Genomic DNA, 21,369 nt, shown 5'->3' with positions numbered 1-21,369 from the left:
CAAGGGCTGGCTGCTGGGGGTGCCCGGAGCAGCCTCTGGGTCACCCGGGGCCGGACAGGGCTGGACGGGACGGCCAGGGATCCCTTGGCAGGGCACGAGTCCGGCCAAGCAGCAGGCCCGCTGACATGGAAAACACAGGTGCCAGGGAAGCTGCTTCAGAGACCTGGGCACGTGGCATGCGCGTGTGTAACAAGCGAGCCACTGGAGCTAGGAGCCTGGGCACCTGACCAATCCCCTATGGACCATCTCCTAGCTAACCACTGTTCAACAATGGAAGCAAAAAAACCCCAAAGCGAACCACAGCCAAACCACTTCAAAGTCATCTTGGCACTGATCTGTCAGCAAAGAACAAAACAAAGCGGGGCTGCCAGTCCCACTGCGCCATAACCGCTGGGCTGCCAGTCCCACTCCGCCATGACCGCTGGGCTGCCAGTCCCACTCCGCCATGACCGCTGGGCTGCCAGTCCCACTCCGCCATGACCGCTGGGCTGCCAGTCCCACTGCGCCATGACCGCTGGGCTGCCGATCCTCGAAAAGACGAAACAGCTATACCCAGTGCTATGTAGAGCGGCTGGGCAGCATGGCCAAGACCTCACCGTTCCCAATCCCAGAGCCAGTGTAGAGCAGTCACACAAGCTGTTAGCAAATGCAGCCCCCGAAATGAGGGCACCACCCAAAGGAGACCACAGTCAGCCGGCAGGGTATTAGTGGGGGGCTGCTGGGCATACCTGAGAGATGCGGGGGAACTTCCTGCAGGAGAAGTCGGTGAACCCCAAGTCGTGGAAGCCAGCGGGGATCGAGGGGTTGCTCTGGATGAAGGGTCGCCCCATGGCGTCACGTGGCAACTGCCTGTGCACTAGCGCGTTGTGGCGCAGCAGCCCGCGGTGTGTGCGGAAGGTGACGCAGCAGATGTCACATCTGGAGGAGGGACAGGGTGCCCGGAAGCAGCTCGGTTAGTTCCCCCTGCTCTGTTAGCCTTGGAGAATCGCTGGTGTGGTTGCTTTCATCCTCACTGAACAAAGTGTAAGGTAGCCAGAGTCTAGTCTGTCTTTGAGAAATTACAATCTATCGCCTCTGTGCAGACAGCACGGGCGGGAGACCCGGAGCCTGGGCGTTGCGGGGAGCCAGGCGGGAGAAAGCGGGCCGGCTTGGGGTGGCGCGTGAGGCTGAGGCCTGCGGGCTCCTCCCGGCCCCACGAGCTCAGCCCTCGGCACTCAGCCTGAGCGCCTCCACTCGCCTGGAATCTGACAGAATGTTCCCGAGTTCTCCAGGAAGAGTCAGTGGCAAGTGGCGACTGTAGGATTCTAAGACCGTGACCGGTAGCACCTGCTAAACAAAACCGGGCTCCCATGCAAGTGGGTGAAACAACCCGTATGTCAGAGATGAAAACACTGAGGTTCCGTGACTGGCGCCCACCAGCTGCAGAAACGAGCACAGAACACAGGCCCCGGGTTTTTCCTCCCACTCTGACACACCACCATGCAGTACGGCAAGCTCCTGCCCACCTCCCATCAAGTGCCAGTTCAGGTCCTGGTTCAGCTCCACTTCCAATCCAGCTCCCTCCTAATGCAGCTGGAGAGGCAGTGGAAGACGGCTCAAGTGCCTGGCCCCTGCCACCCACGTGCAGGACGTCTGGATGGAGTTCCAGGCTCCTGACTTGGACCTGGCACAGCCCTGGCCATCCTGGGAGTGAGCCAGCGGATGAAAGCTTGCTTTCCTAGCTCAATCTGTAATTCTGCCTTTCAAACAACTCATCAACCTTTAAAAACAGAAAGGAAGAGCAAAGCAGGCCAGCTGTGCTTCACCTGGTCCTCACTTCACAGTGCTGCGGACCTGACCATAGGAGCCGTGCAGTGAGCATCCTGGCTCCTATTGAGGTCCACCTCTGCATCTTGGCCGAGACCCCCAGGGAAGGTCACACCCAAACTGTGTAGTTGCCAACAGCCAGCAAACTTGTACCAGGTACCATCTGCAGGAGAGCCAAGTGTGCCGTCCCTTTGCCCAGTCCCAGCGTCACGGTGCTGGTGGCAGGAGAGCCACACGTGCCAGCCCTTTGTCCAGTCCCAGCATCACGGTGCTGGCGGCAGATGTGCCCCGTGAGACAGTGCCATGCGCTGTGCCATCCTGTGCACTGACATGTGCAAGTGTGTACCTGACACACGTGAACCATCCAAGGCGTGCCTGCCATCCCCACAGGCTCAGGCACCTCTCTGCAGACTCACAGTTAACAGACTCGTCCACAGAGCGCCCGCCATCCTTCCTGCTGACGGACACATAGCGCCGGGCAGGACGCTTGGCACCCAGCCATGTATGGTCAAGGTTCTGAGGTGGGCTCTCCCCCATCCTCCCCCTGGAGCTGTTGCTCGTCCCCTGCTAATCCCTCAGCCAGGTCCTGGAGGTCAGACCCAAGGAACGAATCCTTGCCAAAGGCTCCCAACAGCCAGGTCATCAACCATGAGGCAGTGTGGCCCAGCTGGGACAGGGCCAGCCTTGGAGCTGCGCATGCCCAGGGGACAGTGACTTGCCTCTGTCCCATCCTGGCCTGCAGACAGCTCCTCTTCTTGTACCTCCCTGACCTCGGTTCTCCCTGGCTCAAATCCGGCCGCACATCCCATCACCTTGCCTCTAGTGGGTCCCCAGAGATGCCCGAATGGGGCGAGTTCAACTCTGACCAGATATTTCACAGTATTAAGAAACCATTGGTAACGTCTTGGCATGCTTCCTGCCCCACTAGGAGCCTCCAGGAAGGGGGTGGGATTGGCTGAGGTCTGCAGGGACCATCACGTCCCAGCCTCCACTTCACACATGTGGAGGGCAAGTGGGGCCCATGGGTGTTACGGGAACTGGAAGTGGTTCAGGGGTGCTTTAGGGCATGGCAGCTGTCTGTGCCAGCCCTGGGAGGTGAGGCTCCCGCCTGCACCCAGGGCACCCGAGGCCCACAGCCCTCCCCCTCCCTAGCTACATGCACACCGTGCAGCAGTGCTGTGTGGTCCCGCTGCACTGGCGCCAAGCACATCCGAGCACACTCATTTCAGACGACAGCCCAGCTAGAGGTAGCAGGAAGAGCCGCAGCTGCAGGGTTCAGCACCTTTCTCCCTGTGCACAGGGTGAAGGAGTGGAGGGTTCTTTCAGTAATTCACACTCGCACAGCTAGTGACACAGCTGCGGTGTGCACATGAACTAAGGTCGTCCTCGGCAGGCAGTGCAGTACGCGGAGTACGCGCACCCCTGCCTGCCTCCCGGCGTCCTCCGCAAGCCCTCCAAGTGCCGCGTAGCTGCTAGATCTGCAGAGCGGCGGGCACTTGGGCCCACCCAACACACCAGAGTCCCAGCAGCAGCCCAGAGCACAACTCTAGCCCTTCAAGCCTATTGTTATTATTGTCACTATTTACTGAAGTACAGTTTTTAATCTTTCAATTATAAATAAGTGCTTTTCAATTACTTCCACTGGTAAGGTGGCCCACAGAAAGTTTGGAGCCCGTGTCCCGACCCCTGTGCCTTCCCTTGCCATGCACAGCCAGTGCAGGAGGGGGAGCCGAGAGTGGCAGCTTGCTCAGCGTGCAGACTGGGCAGTCTGCTTTTATGGCTGTTAAGTTCAAGCTAGGCATGCAGCTGCGAACAGTGAACACTGATTTTTTTTTTTTTGCTTTGTTTTAGTTAAAAAAAAAAAGGGAAAGAAAAAATCCAGGATTGTACTTGCAGCTTGCAAAAGCTAGGTTCTTGGAGTCTGAACCCAGGACTCAAAGGAGCTGTGCTGAGGCTGGCTTCCGTAGTAACAGAGAGGTGGCAGCGGTTCGGCAGTGCTCCACGAGCTGTGGGCTAAGCGGCTGCTCCACTTCCGGCTCAGACCCCACTAATGCCCTCTGGGAAAGCAGGGAGGATGGCTCACGTACTGGGCTCTATAGAGCTTGGCTCCTGGCTTCGGCCTGGCCGAGCCTTGGTGGTTGTGGCCATTTCGGGGGGTAAGCCAGCAGATGGAAGATCAATCTCTCATTCTGCCTTTTAAATAGATCTTTTTTAAAAATGGAGTTGAAGTATTTGTATATATACATTACCACACATCTATTTGCACATGGAAGACCATGTGCCAGGTGCATCCCAAAGTATCAAAACAGAACTCCGGGGCTAGGACGGCAAGGCTGTGTTTGTTTCTCCTGCATCCCGAAGCTCGTCCCGCACATGCCGTACCTTCAGGAGCTGTGTCCTACAGCCCTCTCATCAGCTGAGGACTCACGAGTTGGGGCGCCCCTTAGCGCAGAGCGGGGACCAACAACTGGACCTCTCTGGGAACCATCAAATGTAACTACAGCAGGCCTGTGCTGCACGGACCACAAACTCAGGGAGCGGGCAGCTGGGACTGCTGTCTCCCGCCTGTAGAGCTAAGGAGGCCCTCATCTTCTGTCTCTGCTGAACAATGGTCCGCAGAGCACTCCCCACACCGAGATGGACTGGAACCAGGCAAGGACTGAGCGTGCACTTCAAAGGGACACGTCCTCTTCATTCTCATGCAACTGCACACAGCCCTTGCTGGCTCCTGTGCCATCTGTGGACCCAACGGGCAAAAGCCGCCCTCTCTGGGAAGCCCCCGTTCTGCCTCACTCCCTCACCACCTTCTCCCGCCATCACACTTCAAGCAGGCACAGCCCCGCACGGCCAACCTCCTCGGGTCATGGCCAGGGCAGTCCTGTGTCACTTGTGGAGCGAGGAGCAGGCCTGCATCTCCCAGACACGCTGTTGGCAGGTGGCAGACCACATCAAAGACCAAGTCTGGTGGGCACTCACCTAGACCTTACATGACACTAGCATGGCAGACCAGCACCCAGGCCCAGTGCCCGGACCCCAGCCAGCACTCCTCTGGCTGTGAGATCTGCAAGGACAGCGAAGGCCACTGCAGATCTGCCCACGTGCTGTGCCACCCGCACACCCTGCCTGAGCTTGTCCGCTGGGGCCCCAGTGGTGCCCCATGGCTCTCCCCTCACCCCTGTGTTGGGGGGTAGCTTGGCTCTGCCAGGAACCATCAAGGGTGCAATTGTGAAGCATTTATAGATGGGGCTGGACCGCATAGTCACAGGAGGGAGGGCTGGAGGCCAGTTTCATTTGGCAAGAGGCTGGGACAGCGTGCCCGAGGGAGGCTGTATGGCCTAGAGGGTGCCTCTGCATTGTCCAGCACTAGGGGTGGCTCTGCATCAGCGATGTGGCAGACCCTTCCAAATGGAAACTGAAGCTGTCAGTAAGAGACGTGTTTGCCGGAAAGTGAGAGAAACCACGGACCCTCTTGATCATACTACAACAGGTGGCTCCACAGGCACAGTTTGAGGTAAGCCAGTGGCGACCAGAGCGGCAGTCCTCGGCCTGCCATCCGCCGTGGGAGGGCTGCTCAGTGTTCACACTCACTGGAAGCGGTTCTGTGCCCCAAGGCCGGGAGCAGGTGCCAGCACCACCCCAGAAACCCATGTTCTCCCACATGGCAGCCCACATTTCCTGAATGGGAAATCCTAGGTTAGGGCCAGTGCAGTAGCTCAACAGGTGAATCCTCTGCCTGTAGTGCTGGCAACCTATACGGGTGCTGGTTTATGTCCTGGTTGCTCCATTTCCCATCCAGTCCCTGCTTATGGCCTGAAGACGTAGCAGAGGAGGATGGCTCAACTCCTCGGGCTCCTGTATCTACACGGGAGACTCAAAGGAGGCTCCTGGCTTTGGATAGGCTCAGGTTTGGCCATTGTGGTCATTTGGGGAGTGAACCAGTAGATGGAAGATATTTCTCTCTATAAATCTGTCTTCAAATAAAAATAAATAAATGAATAAGTAAGTAAATAAATCCTGGTTCAAAAGTCTGGAACAGATGTAATTCCTCCCCAGCTTCCTCACGTGGGACACATCCCTGGCCTAGAACTCTAGGATGCTGTCTCCCTGGGCTGGGGTCTCCTGATGGCAGAGGACAGCTGCTCACAGCCTTCCTCCTCCCTCTCTGCTCCCTGTGCAGCTGTCCTGGGCAGATGGCATTGGTGGCAGAAAGGGGCTGCCTCCCAGCAGCACGAGGAGGCCCCGGTGTGCCAAACCCCAGAGAGCGACCCAGAAGTCATCATGGCATTGGTGGCGGGCAAGGGGCCTCTGGCAGACACAGGCCTTGTAGGAAACCCCCGGAGCCAGTCCTTCCCATCTGTGTCTCTCTCTCTCTCTCTCTCTCTCTCTCTCTCTCTCTCTCTCTCTCTCTCTCTCTCTCACACACACACACACACACACACACACACACACGTTGCTGGATCCCCGGCACAGTGGCTCTCGCCTACAGCAGGCTGGCTAGGCTTAGCCATACGTGCTCAGGCACAGACGCAGCCCTGGCCCTCGCTGGGCTGTGCGCGAGCAGGCAGAGGCAGAGGGGCCAGCCAGGCCTAACAGGTCAGTGTGGCCTGCCAGCTCTGGCCTCGTCCTCCTTTCCGTCGACGCAGCTCCACGACACCCTTGCACCCCGCTCAGAGCCGCCCATGGTCTGGGTGAGGCCAAAGCGTGAGGCTGTTTGTTCACAGGAAGCATGGAGACAATGCATCCTCCTTCTTTCGCTTACACAGGCTTAGGAACCTGCTCTGCCCCTCCTAACCCTGGGCTGGGGTGGAGGTGCACGTGGCCAACATGCCACCATTCTGCTCAGTGAGTGGCAGTGCAGAACCTATGTCGGGATGGGTCCCAGCAGGACCGACTGTCACCTTCCAAGATGCTAGCCTGGACCCAGAGGCAGCCATCGCTAACTGGGGCGTCTCTGATGCGCAGCCCGGGACGCAGGGACGAGCGGAGCCTTTGGCCGCCCCCTCCCCATGCTGGGGCTCAGCCCCTTTGGAATCCGCTGCCCTGGAGACTCCGACAACCAAGGCTTAAGGGAACAGCCTGAATTGCAGTGGCCCGCTCATTCTGCTACTCGGGTTTGGTCCACCACTGTAGCAGGCAGACTGCTGTCCCCTATCAACATAAAAGGCCATGCCAGCATAGCTCCAGGAGCCTGCCAGTCCAACAGCAGCCAGGTGTTTTTTGTGAGCGCTCTGAGCAAAGCGAGGCACAGCTCTGCCATGCAGGTGCTCCCCTGGCCGTGCAAGACCCGCCTCTCAGCACAGTCCCACGGCGGGCCCACACCAGCCTGTCCCAGGCGAGCTAGAGGCTGGCCTTCCCACAACTGAAGGACCCGCTCCTGGCATGTCTCAGCTAAGTCACAGGCCTCGGGAGCAGTCCTGGACTTCCACCCCCCATCTCTGCTTCCCCAGGTTGGCCACAGTGAACCCTGTAGGTCGACACTGGCTCAACACCGGTTACAGTCTGAGGGGCTGGGCCCCCTCGCTCTCACTCGGCTCTGAATCTGTTTTCCAGATGGGGAAACCGAGCCCCTATGGCCCGAGGTCACAGAGACGCCAGGCAGCGGGCTGGGCCACAGCCAGCTGGCTTGACAAGGCTCGGCTACACAGGGCACTGAGGGCAGCTGCTGGCAGACGGCCAGGCTGCGGGCACGGCCCTCGGCGCATCCGCAGACCCTGGCTCAACAAGGAGTGTGCTGCTCCTGGCTGCGGCAGCCTCCCGCCCCTTTCCCTTCCAGCCAGCCCACTCCAGGAGGAGACTGGCATTCCTTTTTCAAAGGGATTTCATGCTTCATTTTTCCCGGCCCTGCCTCCAGGGGCCAAAAGGAGTAAGGCAGACAGCTTCTCCTGCCGGCGCCCGCTCGCCTCAGACATTCCTCTGTGGCCCAGCCTGGGGACTGACTGCCACAGCTGCACGGCTCACGCCCACTGTGAGCAGCAGTGACGGCCGGCCCCACAGCAGGGCTCTGGCAGGCTCAACACCCTGCCCCTCTAACAAGCCAGCCTGGGGCAGCCTGGGGACGTGGGCATGGGCGGGTCCCATCCATCCTACCTGGGATGAGGGGGAAGGACAGGACAGCTGAGTAGGGAGTCCGGCAGGTGGCCTCATCTTAACTCCTGGCACAGATCTGCAGGCGTACCTTCAGTGACGACCAAAGCCAGTGTCGCCACCTCCCAGCAAAGCACCAGCAAACCCAGGGAAAACCTAAGAATATCAGCCAGCCCCACTGTGGGATGACAGGTGGACAGCCCCTGCTCACCCACTGGGGGAATAACAGGTGGACACACCCTCCTGGCCCACCATGGGATGACAGGTGGACAGCCCCTGCTCACCCACTGGGGGAATAACAGGTGGACACACCCTCCTGGCCCACCATGGGATAACAGGTGGACAGCCCCTGCTCACCCACTGGGGGAATAACAGGTGGACACACCCTCCTGGCCCACCATGGGATGACAGGTGGACACCCCCTCGCAGCCCACTGGGGGGGTGACAGGTGGACACCCCCTGCAGGCCAGCTCAGTGGGCCCTGCAGTGGACCTCTGGGCCAGTTCACACTGCACATGGCTGCAGGTGTGACACGGGAGCCAGCTTTGCCTCCACATTCCTAGATCTCCCATGTGAAGATCCAATCAACTACTCAGGGTAAAAATGCACCTGTGATTAACATCCCGCCCCACCCACATGTCATCACTCCCCAAACAATACTGGGTGACAACCAGCTCTGCTCCAGTTTCCAGCTTCCTGCTAACACACCCTGGGAGGCACAGGGTGGCGGCTCAAGTGGCTGGGTCCCTGACACCCACATGGCAGATCCAGGAAAAGTTCCTATGTCTTGGCTCCCCTGGCCCTGCCCTGGTGGTTGGGCACATTCAAGAAGCGGGCCCACAAAGAGGATGTCTTCTGTTTCAAATACAACGAACATCTGGCGTATGGCACTTGAGCGCCCAAGGGTCTGGCATGCACAGGGATACGACGTCCTGTGGGCACCAAGAGCGTCTGGGTATGAATGTCATTCAGCCGCTACACGGACTCCACTTTGATTATACTGGCAGGATCGACAAAGCACTGTTCCTTTTGCTGGCTTCCATTTTCCCTCCCTCCTTCTTTCCTTCCCTTTCAAGCTTTATCTCTTTAATAAAGGCAGATTTGCAGACAGAAGGAGAGGCAAAGATCTTCGTTTTCTCCTTCTGTCTGCAAATCTGCCTTCCAATTTTTTTTTTAAAGATTTTTTATTATTATTGGAAAGCCGGATATACGGAGAGGAGGAGAGACAGAGAGGAAGATCTTCCATCCGGTGTTTCACTCCCCAAGTGAGCCGCAACGGGACGGTGCACGCCAATCCGAAGCCAGGAACCAGGAACCTCTTCCGGGTCTCCCACGCGGGTGCAGGGTCCCAAAGCATTGGGCCGTCCTCGACTGCTTTCCCAGGCCAAAAGCAGGGCTTTCTCATCTCCACCTGCCTCTTTTTTCTTCTAAGGAGCTATGCTTCACAAATACAGAACCCAGAAGAACCGGGAGAGAGGCCCAGCGCCTCTGCGAGCCAGGAAGGGTGCTCACGCAGCAGAGGGAAAGGCCAACAGGTGTTTGGAGTTAAGAACTGGCTGTCCATGGGCCCTGCGGCATGGCCTAGTGGCTAAAAGTCCTCGCCTTGAAAGCCCCGGGATCCCATATGGGCGCCGGTTCTAATCCCGGCAGCTCCACTTCCCATCCAGCTCCCTGCTTGTGGCCTGGGAAAGCAGTCGAGGACGGCCCAATGCATTGGGACACTGCACCCGCGTGGGAGACCCGGAAGAGGTTCCTGGTTCCCGGCTTCGGATCAGCGCGCACCGTCCCGTTGCGGCTCACTTGGGGAGTGAATCATTGGATGGAAGATCTTCCTCTCTGTCTCTCCTCCTCTGTGTATATCTGGCTGTAATAAAATGAATAAAATCTTTAAAAAAAAAAAAAAAAAAAAAAAGAACTGGCTGTCCAAACTGACAGCATCTCCCTGCAGCTCTGCTGCCTCTGGGGTTTGAACATGGGCTGTTGCCCACTTTGTTTCTGGGTGAACAGGTGGTCTCTACCAGGAGCCCGTGTCACAGTCCTCCACTGGCCAGCTTCCTCCAGGAGCAGGCTTTTATGGGGGACGGCAGAGCAGCGAGGAGCATGGGCTCACCCACCTTCTGTGACCAGATCCCTCTGCTTCCTGACACCCAGCCTGCCCCACAAGAGCGCCCAGGCAGAGGCCTACTGGCTCGTCCCGTGCACAGGATGCAAGTGCACCTGCTGAACCCTTAAGATGCCTTAGTTAATTGAAATGTATAGCTGTTGCAAGGAGAGGCGGCGGACCCAAGTCAGCACCTACCACCCACAGACCATCCTCAGCTGCGCCTCCCACCAGCAAAGGGCATCCCCACGAGCCGGCGACGGAGGCCCCCGTCCTGCCCTGCCCTGCTCTGCCCGCTGGACGTGCAGGACTCATCTGCCACCAGGTCACCCATGACATCCTGCCTGTCCAGGGTGACCGCCTCTGTCCAGGCGGAGGACACCAGGGCCCTCTCCCTGGGGCAGCTGCTCAGCCAGGACCTCTGAGAGGGACACCTCATCTCCCCAGGTGGCACCCGGGTCCTAGCCTTCCTCACACACAGAGCGGACGGGGAGCAGGGTCGGGCCTGCAGCCTGACTCCCAGGCCATCGGGCCATGTCTTGAGAGCACGCAGCCCTGAGAGTGCATCTCCACCACTTCTGTGTGGCACCCCCTCGCCCATCCCTCCTGCCAGTAAAGATAAGGACGTCTGATCTGGTTTGAAGGCACCACATCATTGGCACCCCACCCCCACCCGACTGTCTCCAGCTCAGCTGGTGCCCAAGCTGGCCTCAGCTGTGTGTGCTGTCCATCATGGCTACTCCAAGCTCCCCCGTGGCTTGCTTCCTTTTCAATGTCTATTCACCATTCATTCAGACAGCATGTGCGCGAGCTATCTCCCATCTACTGCCAAAGAACCTTTGCAGGTCTCCCATGCGGGTGGTGAGGACCGTGCACTGGCAGGCAGCTGGGGCCAGGAGCAGAGCCGGGCCTCGAGCCAGGCCATGTGATGAGGCACACGGCGCTCCAGCTGCAGCTCATGGGCTGGGCCACGTGTCTGCTCCACTCGCTCATTCAAGAACCCAGGACTTTCTGCCGGATGAATATTGAAAAGGAAGGGGGAGTCCTCCTTCGTCCCCCACGATTCTGCCCGGAAAGGTGAGAGCTGTAGCAGTAGCTCTCTCCCCGGAACCTCACAGGCTCCACGTGCAGCCATGGGCCCTGCACTGAGGTCCGGCTCCGCTGGTGCCTGGGAGGTACAGTGCCCAGGAGCCCGTCTGAATCACAGGTTTGTATGCAGCCACCAATCACCTGCAGACTGGCAGTGGCAGGAACAGAAGGCGCTTCACAGAGCAGCGTGTCCAGTCCCCTTACCTTAGCGGGTTATCCGAATGCGTCTCCATGTGGCTCTCCAGCCCGTACTTGCACACAAACTCCTTGAAACACACTGGGCAGTGGAAGAGCTCATCGGCTGTCCCGGCCACGTCGCCCGACTGGCCGTCCTCCAGCATCTGGGACAAAGGGAAACAGGGTCAGAAGGTGGCCTCCAGAGGGCTCGGCCTCAGAAGCCAGACCAATGCCAAGGGAGGAGGCGACCCAGGGTTGGGGTCGCAGCTGGCCTCTCGCAGACACCATTCACACAGGGCACCTACACCCACTAGGTGTGATGGATTAAAAAAAAAGAGTCCCCAGGGATAACAAGTTCCCCAAAGTGCCCGAAAACAGGGTGAGACCTCTAGGGCATCCGGGGGCTCAGCAGTGGGTGCTGCCAAGGAGGTACACAGGGACTCAGACATGTCACAAAGCCCATGTAGGAACGCACAGCTTAAGAGCTTACGGTGGACGTGAGCCATGTCCCCCACGACAAGGCCTACCCGGGCCAGGACTGGAGGTGGGGTCGGGCAGGGAGGAGAGACCTTTTTAGCCGGGGCCGTGTCCTCTCTCTCCGACTCGGTGTCATGACTCAGTTTCCTCTTGGAGGACAGCCGCCTGCGCTTCAGAGGGGACGGCGGAGCTGCGGCTGCCGAGCCGTTGGGGTCCTTCTCATGAATCTTCATGTGTCTGCAAGGGCACACACACACACACACACACACACACACACACATGAGCAAGACGGAACCAAAGCCCATCTCTGAGCACTCAGGAGACACAAAGCACGGCTGACCCAAGACCTCCGCCTTCGAAAGCTTCCTAAGCCTCTCAAGTCCTTGCCCATTAGACTGCCTCCGCTCTGCCACTGGATGGGGAATGACAGTCGCCAACTGCACTGGCAGGAAAGAGCCAGCGAACGAGCTAGCAGCCCGTTCTACCTCTTTGGACAAAAGGTACAATTTCAGGACATCCTGACTGTTGCCTGGCTCACGGAGCAAGCAACAGCCACAGTTACTGATGTGCCCCGCCGCCATCCCTGACACGTGCTGATGGAAGCAGTGCTTGAGCCCTATGGCGCGTACCAGTCCGCCACAGTACTGTGACATCTACAGAGCTGGGGGGTTACAGGTGCCAGTGGGGAGACTGCGGGAATGTGCCCCTCCAAAATATCTCACAGGTGAGCCAAACCACACAGCCCCATCTTACCGCCAACTGCAGCCACCCTGCCCCCAGGCAACACGGAGATGTTACTGCTTCATTTCACCAGTGTCACTCTTTGTGGACTGTGCCAAAAGGGGGGAAGCCAGCCATTGCTGTTTAAGAATAACTACTTAATACAAGGCCCCTCTCACTGCTGACTGAGAGGCAGTGCCATGGAGAGAGCTGGTACCCATTTGGGGTGCTAGCAATTAGACAGCGACTTCACATCAGCCGAGCAGTAACAGCACCATTCCCTAGGGGCCGATCTGCTGGTGTACTCTCTCCACCCTCACCCCTATTCGCCCAAACAGTCTCTCAGCGCTACATAATAGGTTCTGCATCACCAGCTGTGATCCCACAGCTGTCACCTGGACCCAGAAGCGTCCCTCTGGCTGAAGTGGCCTGAGGTGAGATAGCCCGCATCAAGCTCTAACCACACTCCATCCGGGGAGAGCCAAGGGCCAGATCCAGGCTAACGCCCCCTCGGGGTCTGCACAGGGCAGCAGGCACTGAACACAACACCCACTGGGCCAGTGGCGGCCTTGAGTTGCACACCTGGGGAACCCACAACAGTGATCCACAGCAGCTGGCCCCTGCTTAGGACTGCCGGTCAGCCACCAGGTGGACAGCCAGGCCCTGAAGCTGGCAGTGTCAGCCAGCCACTTCTTCCCAAGTGCTCCCAGGACGCAAGGCGCAGTCACTGTGCCAAGCTGGCCTCTTCCCTCAGGAAGAGGGGTCGCCCTCTCTGGCTGGCCCCTCTCACTTCCAGGGACTCGGGGCTCAGCACACCAGAGGGAGCTGCCAGCTTGGACAGCCACCCACCCCTCAGTGGCCAGGCTGTGGACACTGCCCCTGCTCATCCATGTTCCACCAGCAAAACCGCCATGCCTGAGGTGGGATCAAAACACCTTCCGGCTCTGAACATCAACGGCTCAACTGGGGCAGTCAGGATCAGTGGACACTGCTGGCCACGTGGCACCTCCCGAAATGGCACACGGGGGCTGGTGCCTCCCCCCTTCTCCTTGCCACACACCCCACCCCTAATGCCAACTGCAACTCTGGCAGGTCACGCTAGTTGCCAACTAGCCTCAACATACTTTCTCTGGCTTGTAGGAAATGCTGAATAGAGGAGCGAGAACCTGCGTGTGCCCCAAGACCTCGGGCAAACGTGGCTGGTGACAACATGGCACCCCAGTGTGGCTGTGCCGTGTGACGCCAACAGCACGCCCAGCTCATCCCAACTGCTGACACACCAGGTCCCCCGTTCTGCACTTGGAACGGCTGAGGGATCTATCTTCCAGGTTTTACACAACAGGGCACTCGGTGCTTTGTGGCACTAGTGAGGACAAGCAACCACCTTTCCCTTTTTCTAACCATAACACTAAGCCACCACCCATGACACCGGCATCCTGCATGAGCGACTGCTTCCAGTCCCAACTGCTCCACTTGCTAAACAGCTCCCTGCTAGTGCACCTGGGAAAGCAGTAGAGGATGGCCAAGCACCTAGGCCCCTTCCTGAACCCACAGGGGAGACCCAAACAGGGTCCCAGCCTGACGCAGCCCTGGCTGTTTCAGGGAATGGGCCGAGGATGGAAGATCTCACCTTCTCTCTAACTCTGGTTTGCATATTAGAAGCGAGGGGGAGCGGGGGGGGGGGGCGGGCAAAAACTGGGATTTTTTTTTTTTGGGAAGGCAGCTCTACAAAGATTTTTCATGTGTTGGTGTACTTGCTAAGCAGCTGCAACAGCCAGAGCTGAGCTGATTAACAGCCAGGAGCCAGGAGCTTTTTCTGAATCTCTCGTGTGAGTGCAGGTTCCCAAGGACTTGGGCCATCTTTCTCTGCTTTTCAAGCAGGAAGCTGGAGTGAAGCCAGGACACAAACTGGAACCCATAGGGAATGCCGGCATACAAAACGGAGGATTAGCTTGCTGAGACACTGCCCCTCCTCCCCCAATTTTCCTTTCTTGAACCTGGAGGTTGGGTAGGCGGATGAAACGTCCTTCAGCTTAACTGTAGCCTGCACCCAGCTCATGTCGCATTTTCCGAGCAATCCTGGATCTCCTTTTCAGGTGAGATGCAGACGCTCTCACAGCTCCCAACATCCAGCCTGGATTTCCTGTGGGCTTTGTAACAGAGCAGCCGAGTCCCTGCATCAATGGAGTGATGCCATGACAGGAGTGTCACTGTGCTGAGCACCTGGCCCTGCCAACCCAAGGCAACAGGCTCAGGCAGCTTCTGGCAGGATGCTCACTGCTATGTCCCTCAACTGCAGCCCTGCTGGCTTTTCCTGTCCGACAAACCTTCCTGAAAACCCAAGAGGAATGAATACGATTAAGAGGCGTCAGCCACCTACATTTCCAACCAATGAAAAGCACATCTCCGGCACACACCTGAGAGAAGCTGAGTGAGGGTGCAGCCTGAGGCCACAGTGTCAAGTTCTGTGCAAGCGTGAAGGTGCAGAGGGCCGGTAGAGGCAAGGGCAGTGGAGCACTCCCAGGGACGCCCTTCCTGCTAGCACAAAGGCACCTTCGAGTAATCCGGGTGTTATTCAGGTTCAGTGTGGAGGAAGGCTTGTTTATGTGCGAGCAGCTCTGCTGATCTGAGGGCCAGGCCCAAGCATGTGGCACAAGCCCACGTTCTGCAAGGCTGCTCACGGGGCGCCTCGGCCTTGTGGCTCTCAGTCAGGTCCTCTGACCCAGGCAATGTGGCTAGCAGGCCCTAGCCCTGACCAGCTGGAAGCACAGGCCACCTGCCCGTCATCCACGCTGGACGCTCCCTGCACAACCGCAGAGAAGTGCTTGCATAGTGCTGACCGTCACTGGGCACACCGAGGAGCCAGCAGGAGATGGTGCTGGGGCTTACTACACGATCTCGGCCCAAAGCAGTGTGTGCCACGACTCATCCTCACAATACACACACACACACACACACACACACACACTGCAGCGAGCTCGCCTGTGTCCACAGGTGCCACGGCTTGTTCTCCGGGGCGAACGCTTGTGTCCACAGCTCACTAGCCCAAGTTTGTGCTCGACCAGGTTCTTGTGCCGCAGTGTCCCTGCAGTGGCTGGAAGGCTCGGACAATGTGCTGCCTTGTCCAATGGTAAACCTTCTCTGAATTCTTGGTAGAAATTCTTTCTCAGGTGATGGACTGAGGTGCAGGCAGGAGGCCCAAAGGAGATTTTCTGTTTGCTTGTTTTTAATGTTTATTTATTTATTTGAAAGAAGAAAAGCAAAGACCTTAAGTAATGGAGAGTTTTCTTTTGCTTCACTCCCCAAGGCCACAAGAGCCCGGCCGAGCCAAGTCAAGCCTGGTAGTAGATGTGCAATCTGAGTTTTCCAGGTATGTGGCAGCAAAGGTGGGACTTGATCCTGGTGCTGGGATGTGGACTGGAAGGTCTACTGCGGTGCATGTGTGAGCTCGGCAGGGCCCGAGAATCCCTTTGGGGTGAGCAGGCTGCCGTAGCCCTCTCCGTTCTTTGGCTGGGACAGAGCCTGCAGCTGCCGACAGTCCACTGAGGGACCTCGAGGCCTCATGGGCCGATGGTGCCTGGGCTGCCGAGGTCCTCTCCTCCACCTTTCTGGTGCAAGAGGCTCGGTGTGTGCACCCTGGCTGCCCACATCAGTTTGGCCCATCCTGTGGGCACTCTCGCTGAGCGAAAGGTCTGCACAAGCTACAGTAACTTCTCCTATACCTGTGGCGTCCCATGCCCATGAGGCTGCATGGTACGTCTCTGCATGTGCCACCTGGGCTCAGAGGCATGGAACTGGGCTCTCTAGCCCAGAGCTGGGCCTGCTCTGTGTGGGCACAGGACTCGCCTCCCATGACTCAGGGTGGCTACCTTGCAGCAAGGGGCTCACCCTCTCCTGGTGCAACTCCCTGCCTTCCTTCAGTCTGCCTCCTGCTGGGCCCTGGCCGAGGAGGGGCCCTGGCATGTCCAGTCTCAGGTGACCCCGGCCCCACCACCAGGGCCCTTTGTACGAGGCCTCAGGAGCCTGGAGGCAGCTCTCAGTAGAGTGCTGCGCTGTGGCATGGCAACATGACATGGTCCTGTGAGGAGACGTGTGACAACTGAGGTCCTGCATACCCTACTCGCCACTCTGTAGCTTTCCCCAAAGAACAGGAGGGCCCGGCGCAGTGGCCTAGTGGCTAAAAGTCCTCACCTTGAAAGCCCCGGGATCCCAAATGGGCGCTGGTTCTAATCCCGGCAGCTCCACTTCCCATCCAGCTCCCTGCTTGTGGCCTGGGAAAGCAGTCGAGGACGGCCCAATGCATTGGGACACTGCACCCACGTGGGAGACCCGGAGGAGGTTCCAGGTTCCCGGCTTTGGATCGACACAGCATCGACCTGTTGCGCATCGACCCATTGGGGAGTGAATCATCAGACGGAAGATCTTCCTCTCTGTCTCTCCTCCTCTGTGTATATCTGGCTGTAATAAAAATGAATAAATCTTTAAAAAAAGAAAAAAGAGAAGAACAGGAAACAGAGGGGCCAAGCCATTCAAGGCAGGCTGCTACCATGCCCAGGAACACAGTGAGGGGCATGGGACATCCTGGCATCTGGTTTAGGTGCCAGAGAGCAGTCGACGTGAAGGGGCAGGGAACCAAGATGGGACAAGGAACAATGCCAGTGGTGCCCATGTGTGATGGTGTGGCTGCAGCACGAGTGCCCCTGGGCTGCTGCTGCTGCATGCGAGCGCGTGTGTACACACACACACAGGCGGAGATCTCTGGGCTGTGTCGCGTGGTGGTGCTGGGTGGGGCAGGAGCAGGTCTCACTGCTCACCACCCCAGGACGAAGCAAGGCTCTGGCAGTGATGGGCGCCTCTGATGTGTGCTAGCACTGGCTTGCTCACTTGCTGGGCCCAAACAGGTCCCACAGGTTGGATCTCTAGACAGATGGGAGGAAGAGAGGCGCGGAGCGGCTCCTGTGGGGCAGCCAGGCAGCTGGCTTCCTTGCCGGTATCAGTGTGTGGTCCTGCAGCACGGCCTCCTGTGCCCAGCATGGCTGCTGTGCTGCAGCTCACCTGCACGGGGTCCCACTGCCCGTCCTCAGGCCCCTGCCCCAGCTCTGCACCCCTCAGCCCACTGCCAGCAAACGTGGCCCCTTCCTTGCTGTGACTGGGCAGACAACAGGCTCCAGATGCTGCCGCTATCCCCAGGTTTGCCTGGAAAGGTCTTGGGAGAGGTTTGAATGCCACTGCCTGCCCTGCCCTCTGCCCACACACAAGGCCGCCGAGGTCATACAGGCAGGCGCCCTGGTGGCCCAAGGTCAAAATTCTCTCCGCTAGCAGTCAGTGCCTGTCTGACGTAGCAGGAGGACAGAGGGCGTGGCCAGTGCTGCAGACTCCCATGGTGGGCCCGCTCCTTCTCCAGCAGAACTGATTTTGAACTGGTCCCAAAGCAAGAAGCTGAACAGAAAGTAGCCATGAGCCACAGTTTTCCAATGGGGGGCAGGGCAGTGTGGTGGTGTAGCTTGTAATCCAGCTCCCTGCTTGTGCACCTGGGAAGGCAGGAAACAAAGTCTTCACACAGCCCCGGCTAAGGAGACACAGACTCTAATCCTGCCCCCGAGCCCTGCACCCGTGGACGGCCTGGCAAAGGGCACCAGGCAGCAGGGGTTACAGATGGCGCTGGCTGAGTCTGTGCTGCCTTGTTCCACTGCAGAGAGGGAGCAGTTGCAGCAGGCAGCTAGGGGGTCCTCAGGCTCACCAGGACCCTCATGGAGGGTCGCAGGGCCCCAAGGGGAAAGCAGTGACTGCTCCCTGCCCTTGGAAGCCCCAGCGCCCCACCTCTGGGTCGGGCATCCAGTGCAGCTGGGTGTGGCAAGGGCTGGCTAAGCCAGAGCCTCTACGAGCAGCCTGCTAGAATCCGAGCTTCCGCGGCCCCCTTCGTCACGGGGCAGCTCACACGCCTGCGCTGTCTTCGGGCACGGAGACCAGGCCTCCCATGCTGAGCGGAGGCCTCCTCATGTCGACCTTTTAGACAAGAGGTGCTCGGAGGACGCACCCTCACCCTGGCTCTTCAGGGAATAATGGAGAACAGGGAAAGCCTGCAGCCCCACCCCCGGCTGGAGGTCCTGATGTGACCTTAAACACGGCACATAACCTACAGCTCTCTTCATAGCTTCAAGTTCTAGGACAGTCTACCAAACACACAGCAATATGTGAGAGTAACTTGCTATTTCCCCAGGCAACCGTTCTAGAGACAGGATTTGTTCTGGGTGAGGTATGTTTCGATCTTCTCTCACAAGAATGCCTTCCAGGCTCCGCGTCTGGTGCGTTCTGGAACAAAGCTTGCAAATGGCAAAGCCCAATGCCCTTTTTCCTACACGGAGCAGTCCCAGAGGGCAGGCTCCGGCTCAGCTTCCCGAGTTTGTTTTGCAAGAGGAGCAGCACACGATCTAAATGTTCAACGTGAGAGAAGATGATAAAAGTTCTGGGCGGCTGAGGCTGGAGCCAAGGGGATGTTTCGTGACAGCAGCCCATTGTTCTGCTCGGAACGGGCCGTGGGGAGGAAGCTCTGCGGTGAAGACCCTCCGACCTCCAGACACGAGGGCCCACATGCACACGGAGAACCTGTCCTAGAGCAGGCAACAAACTGAGAAAGGGTCTTCTGTCCCTCTCAAAATGAGTTCAAACAAGCCTCACCCTCCCTGAGCAGGTCGGCTCCCGAGGTACCGTGCAGAAACTTTGCTAGAATTTGAGAAAGGGCAGTCAGGGGCTCCAAGACCACCGCTGTCTGCTTATTCAGCTCACGGACAGCCCCTCTTACAGAACCAAGATGAGGGAGACTCTGCAAACGGACGGGGACCCTTGCTGACAAGGTACTGACGCCCACGCGCAAGGAAACCAGCAGCCAGAGGAAGCGAGGGGTGGTTCCCATGCCCTCCATGCCGGCAGTGGGGAGGAGTCCAGAGCCATGGGCACAGGTGCACAGTAGAGCCCCCTCCCCAGGGCCCTCAGAGTATGTGGGAGCAGCAGTGATCTAGCAGCATGCAGAGCAGAGAGGCCCCCAGCCTGCACCCCACAGGGCGGACTTGGAAAACCGCAGCTTGCAGCCACCTCAGGAGAAACTGGCCCAGTTGAGGGGTCCTGGTGCCCATGTCGCTGACAAGGCGGGGCGGACACTGCCGAGTGCTATGAGCCCAGGCAGAGGTTAGCAGGGCAGTGGTCCTCGACTGCTCAGCTCTGACCAGGTCTGGGGTGCTGGCCGGCGAGCTCCAGGGCACTCCTCCGGCTCAGCAGATGCCAGGATCAGAGTGCCAGTCTTCAGCGCCCGACAAGCACTCCGCACGGCCCGCCTTCCTCGCACACCATTACCTCGGTGTCCAGACCTCCCTGGGACCGCCACCCCCTTGCTTGTCCCAGGGCCACTTTTAGCCCTGATGCTCACTGTGGGAACCCGGGTTCGGGAACACATCCATCGGGCAGCCAAATCTCCCTCCGCGCTCTGGCATGTTTTTGTAGGCATGTTAGAATTTTTATCATTTTCTTTCCTAAAGTACAGTTTGCCAACAAATAAAGGAGGCAATAACTTCACTGTGACTGATGATCAAAGACTGAATTACTGTTAACCCTTTAACTGCGACTGTTTGTGGAGAAGACAATGTACATACAATTCAATATTCCAAGTAATGTTTGCGACTGAAATGGCGGCTGTCTGACAGGAAGAAGCAAGCCAACCCACAAGCCAGCACCTCTCCCTTTTCTGGCCTTCCACGGCACAACGTTCAGTATGAACCCCAGCAGCCTCTAGTTACACTCAGAGTGTATGAGGTATACCCGGCTTTCACAGATGGAACAACTGGGAAACAGAGCAGGGAACTTGAGGGCCACTCGCTCCCCCTGGACTGCCTCCACAGTGCCAGCCTTGAGACCCGGAGGGCTAAACCAGTGCCTGTGACACCGAGAGCCTGCAGGGAAGCACCAGGGAGACTCCCGGCTCTTCCTCTCCTGATCCCTGCTAATGTGCCTGGGACGTGGCTGATGACGGCCCAGGCACTTGGGCCCCTGCCACTCACATGGGGCACAGGGAGGGCATTTCAGGCTCCTGGTTCTGGCCTGGTCCAGCCCAGCTGCTGCAGCCATTTGGGGAGTAAACCAGCAGATGGAAGATCTCTCCCTCTCTCTCCCCCTCTGTCACTCTGCCTTTCAACTAAGCAAACAAATATTATAAAAACAAAAAGACGACCACTGCAACGCTTTCATCTCTAACAATACAGACTTAGGAGCCTTCAGAACCTTGCCACAGCCATGATTTCATTTGACCCCAAGTTCTGAACAAGGCACTATCAAGCTATTTCATGAACATAAAAAAAAAAAAAAGAAAAAGAAAAATTAGCAGCTTCCTAAAGTTCTGAAGATTTAGGACCAGAACTCAGCCCCCCACAATAGTTCTCTCTTGTGAAGCGACATACTTTGCAATATACAAAATCAGCAAAAAGTCAAACAGAATTGCAGAGAAACATTAAGGCTGATCACGTGGTGCAAGGGTTAAGCGCTGCCTGGGAGGCCTTGTCCAGAACACCGGATGCACTCTGCTTCTGCCCAGCTTCCCGCTCAGGCACCAGACGGACGACCAAGAACTCGGGGCCCAGCACTCAGTCTGAGACCTGGCTGGTGCTCCTGGCTCCTGGCTTCGCCTGGCCTCGCCTCGGCTCTTGCAGGTCCCTGGGGAGTGAACTGGTGCCTCTGTGTGTCTGTCTCTGTCTGATCCTCTTCCTTACAGTGCTTCCTGGGAAGCACTGCAGAATAGCCCCAAGATCTATGCTCCCAAATGGTTAGGGTCGCTTCTAGATCCACCCGTGTGTGCCCACAAACGGCACACAGGAATACAACTGGGAAGCCCACCCCCAAAGCTCTTCTGCACTCATCACAGACGGCGG

General features: G+C 58.1%; 1 protein-coding gene across 2 annotated transcripts in view; it reads right to left on the bottom strand.

Moving 5' to 3' along the window:
• Positions 1-21,369, bottom strand: part of RREB1 (ras responsive element binding protein 1) — a 47,546-nt gene that overhangs the window by 14,961 nt on the left and 11,216 nt on the right. For both annotated transcript variants that reach the window (XM_058668488.1, XM_004599194.2), the window contains exons 5-7: positions 11,827-11,971; positions 11,285-11,421; positions 729-918 (exon numbers count right to left, since the gene is read on the bottom strand). In XM_058668488.1, the coding sequence (XP_058524471.1) occupies positions 729-918; positions 11,285-11,421; positions 11,827-11,971 (472 nt within the window). The remainder of the gene's footprint in view (positions 1-728; positions 919-11,284; positions 11,422-11,826; positions 11,972-21,369) is intronic.

The sequence above is a fragment of the Ochotona princeps genome, chromosome 1, assembly GCF_030435755.1.
Source record: "Ochotona princeps isolate mOchPri1 chromosome 1, mOchPri1.hap1, whole genome shotgun sequence".
Taxonomy (NCBI): Eukaryota; Metazoa; Chordata; class Mammalia; order Lagomorpha; family Ochotonidae; genus Ochotona; species Ochotona princeps.
This window is presented reverse-complemented; position numbering and strand designations above follow the sequence as displayed.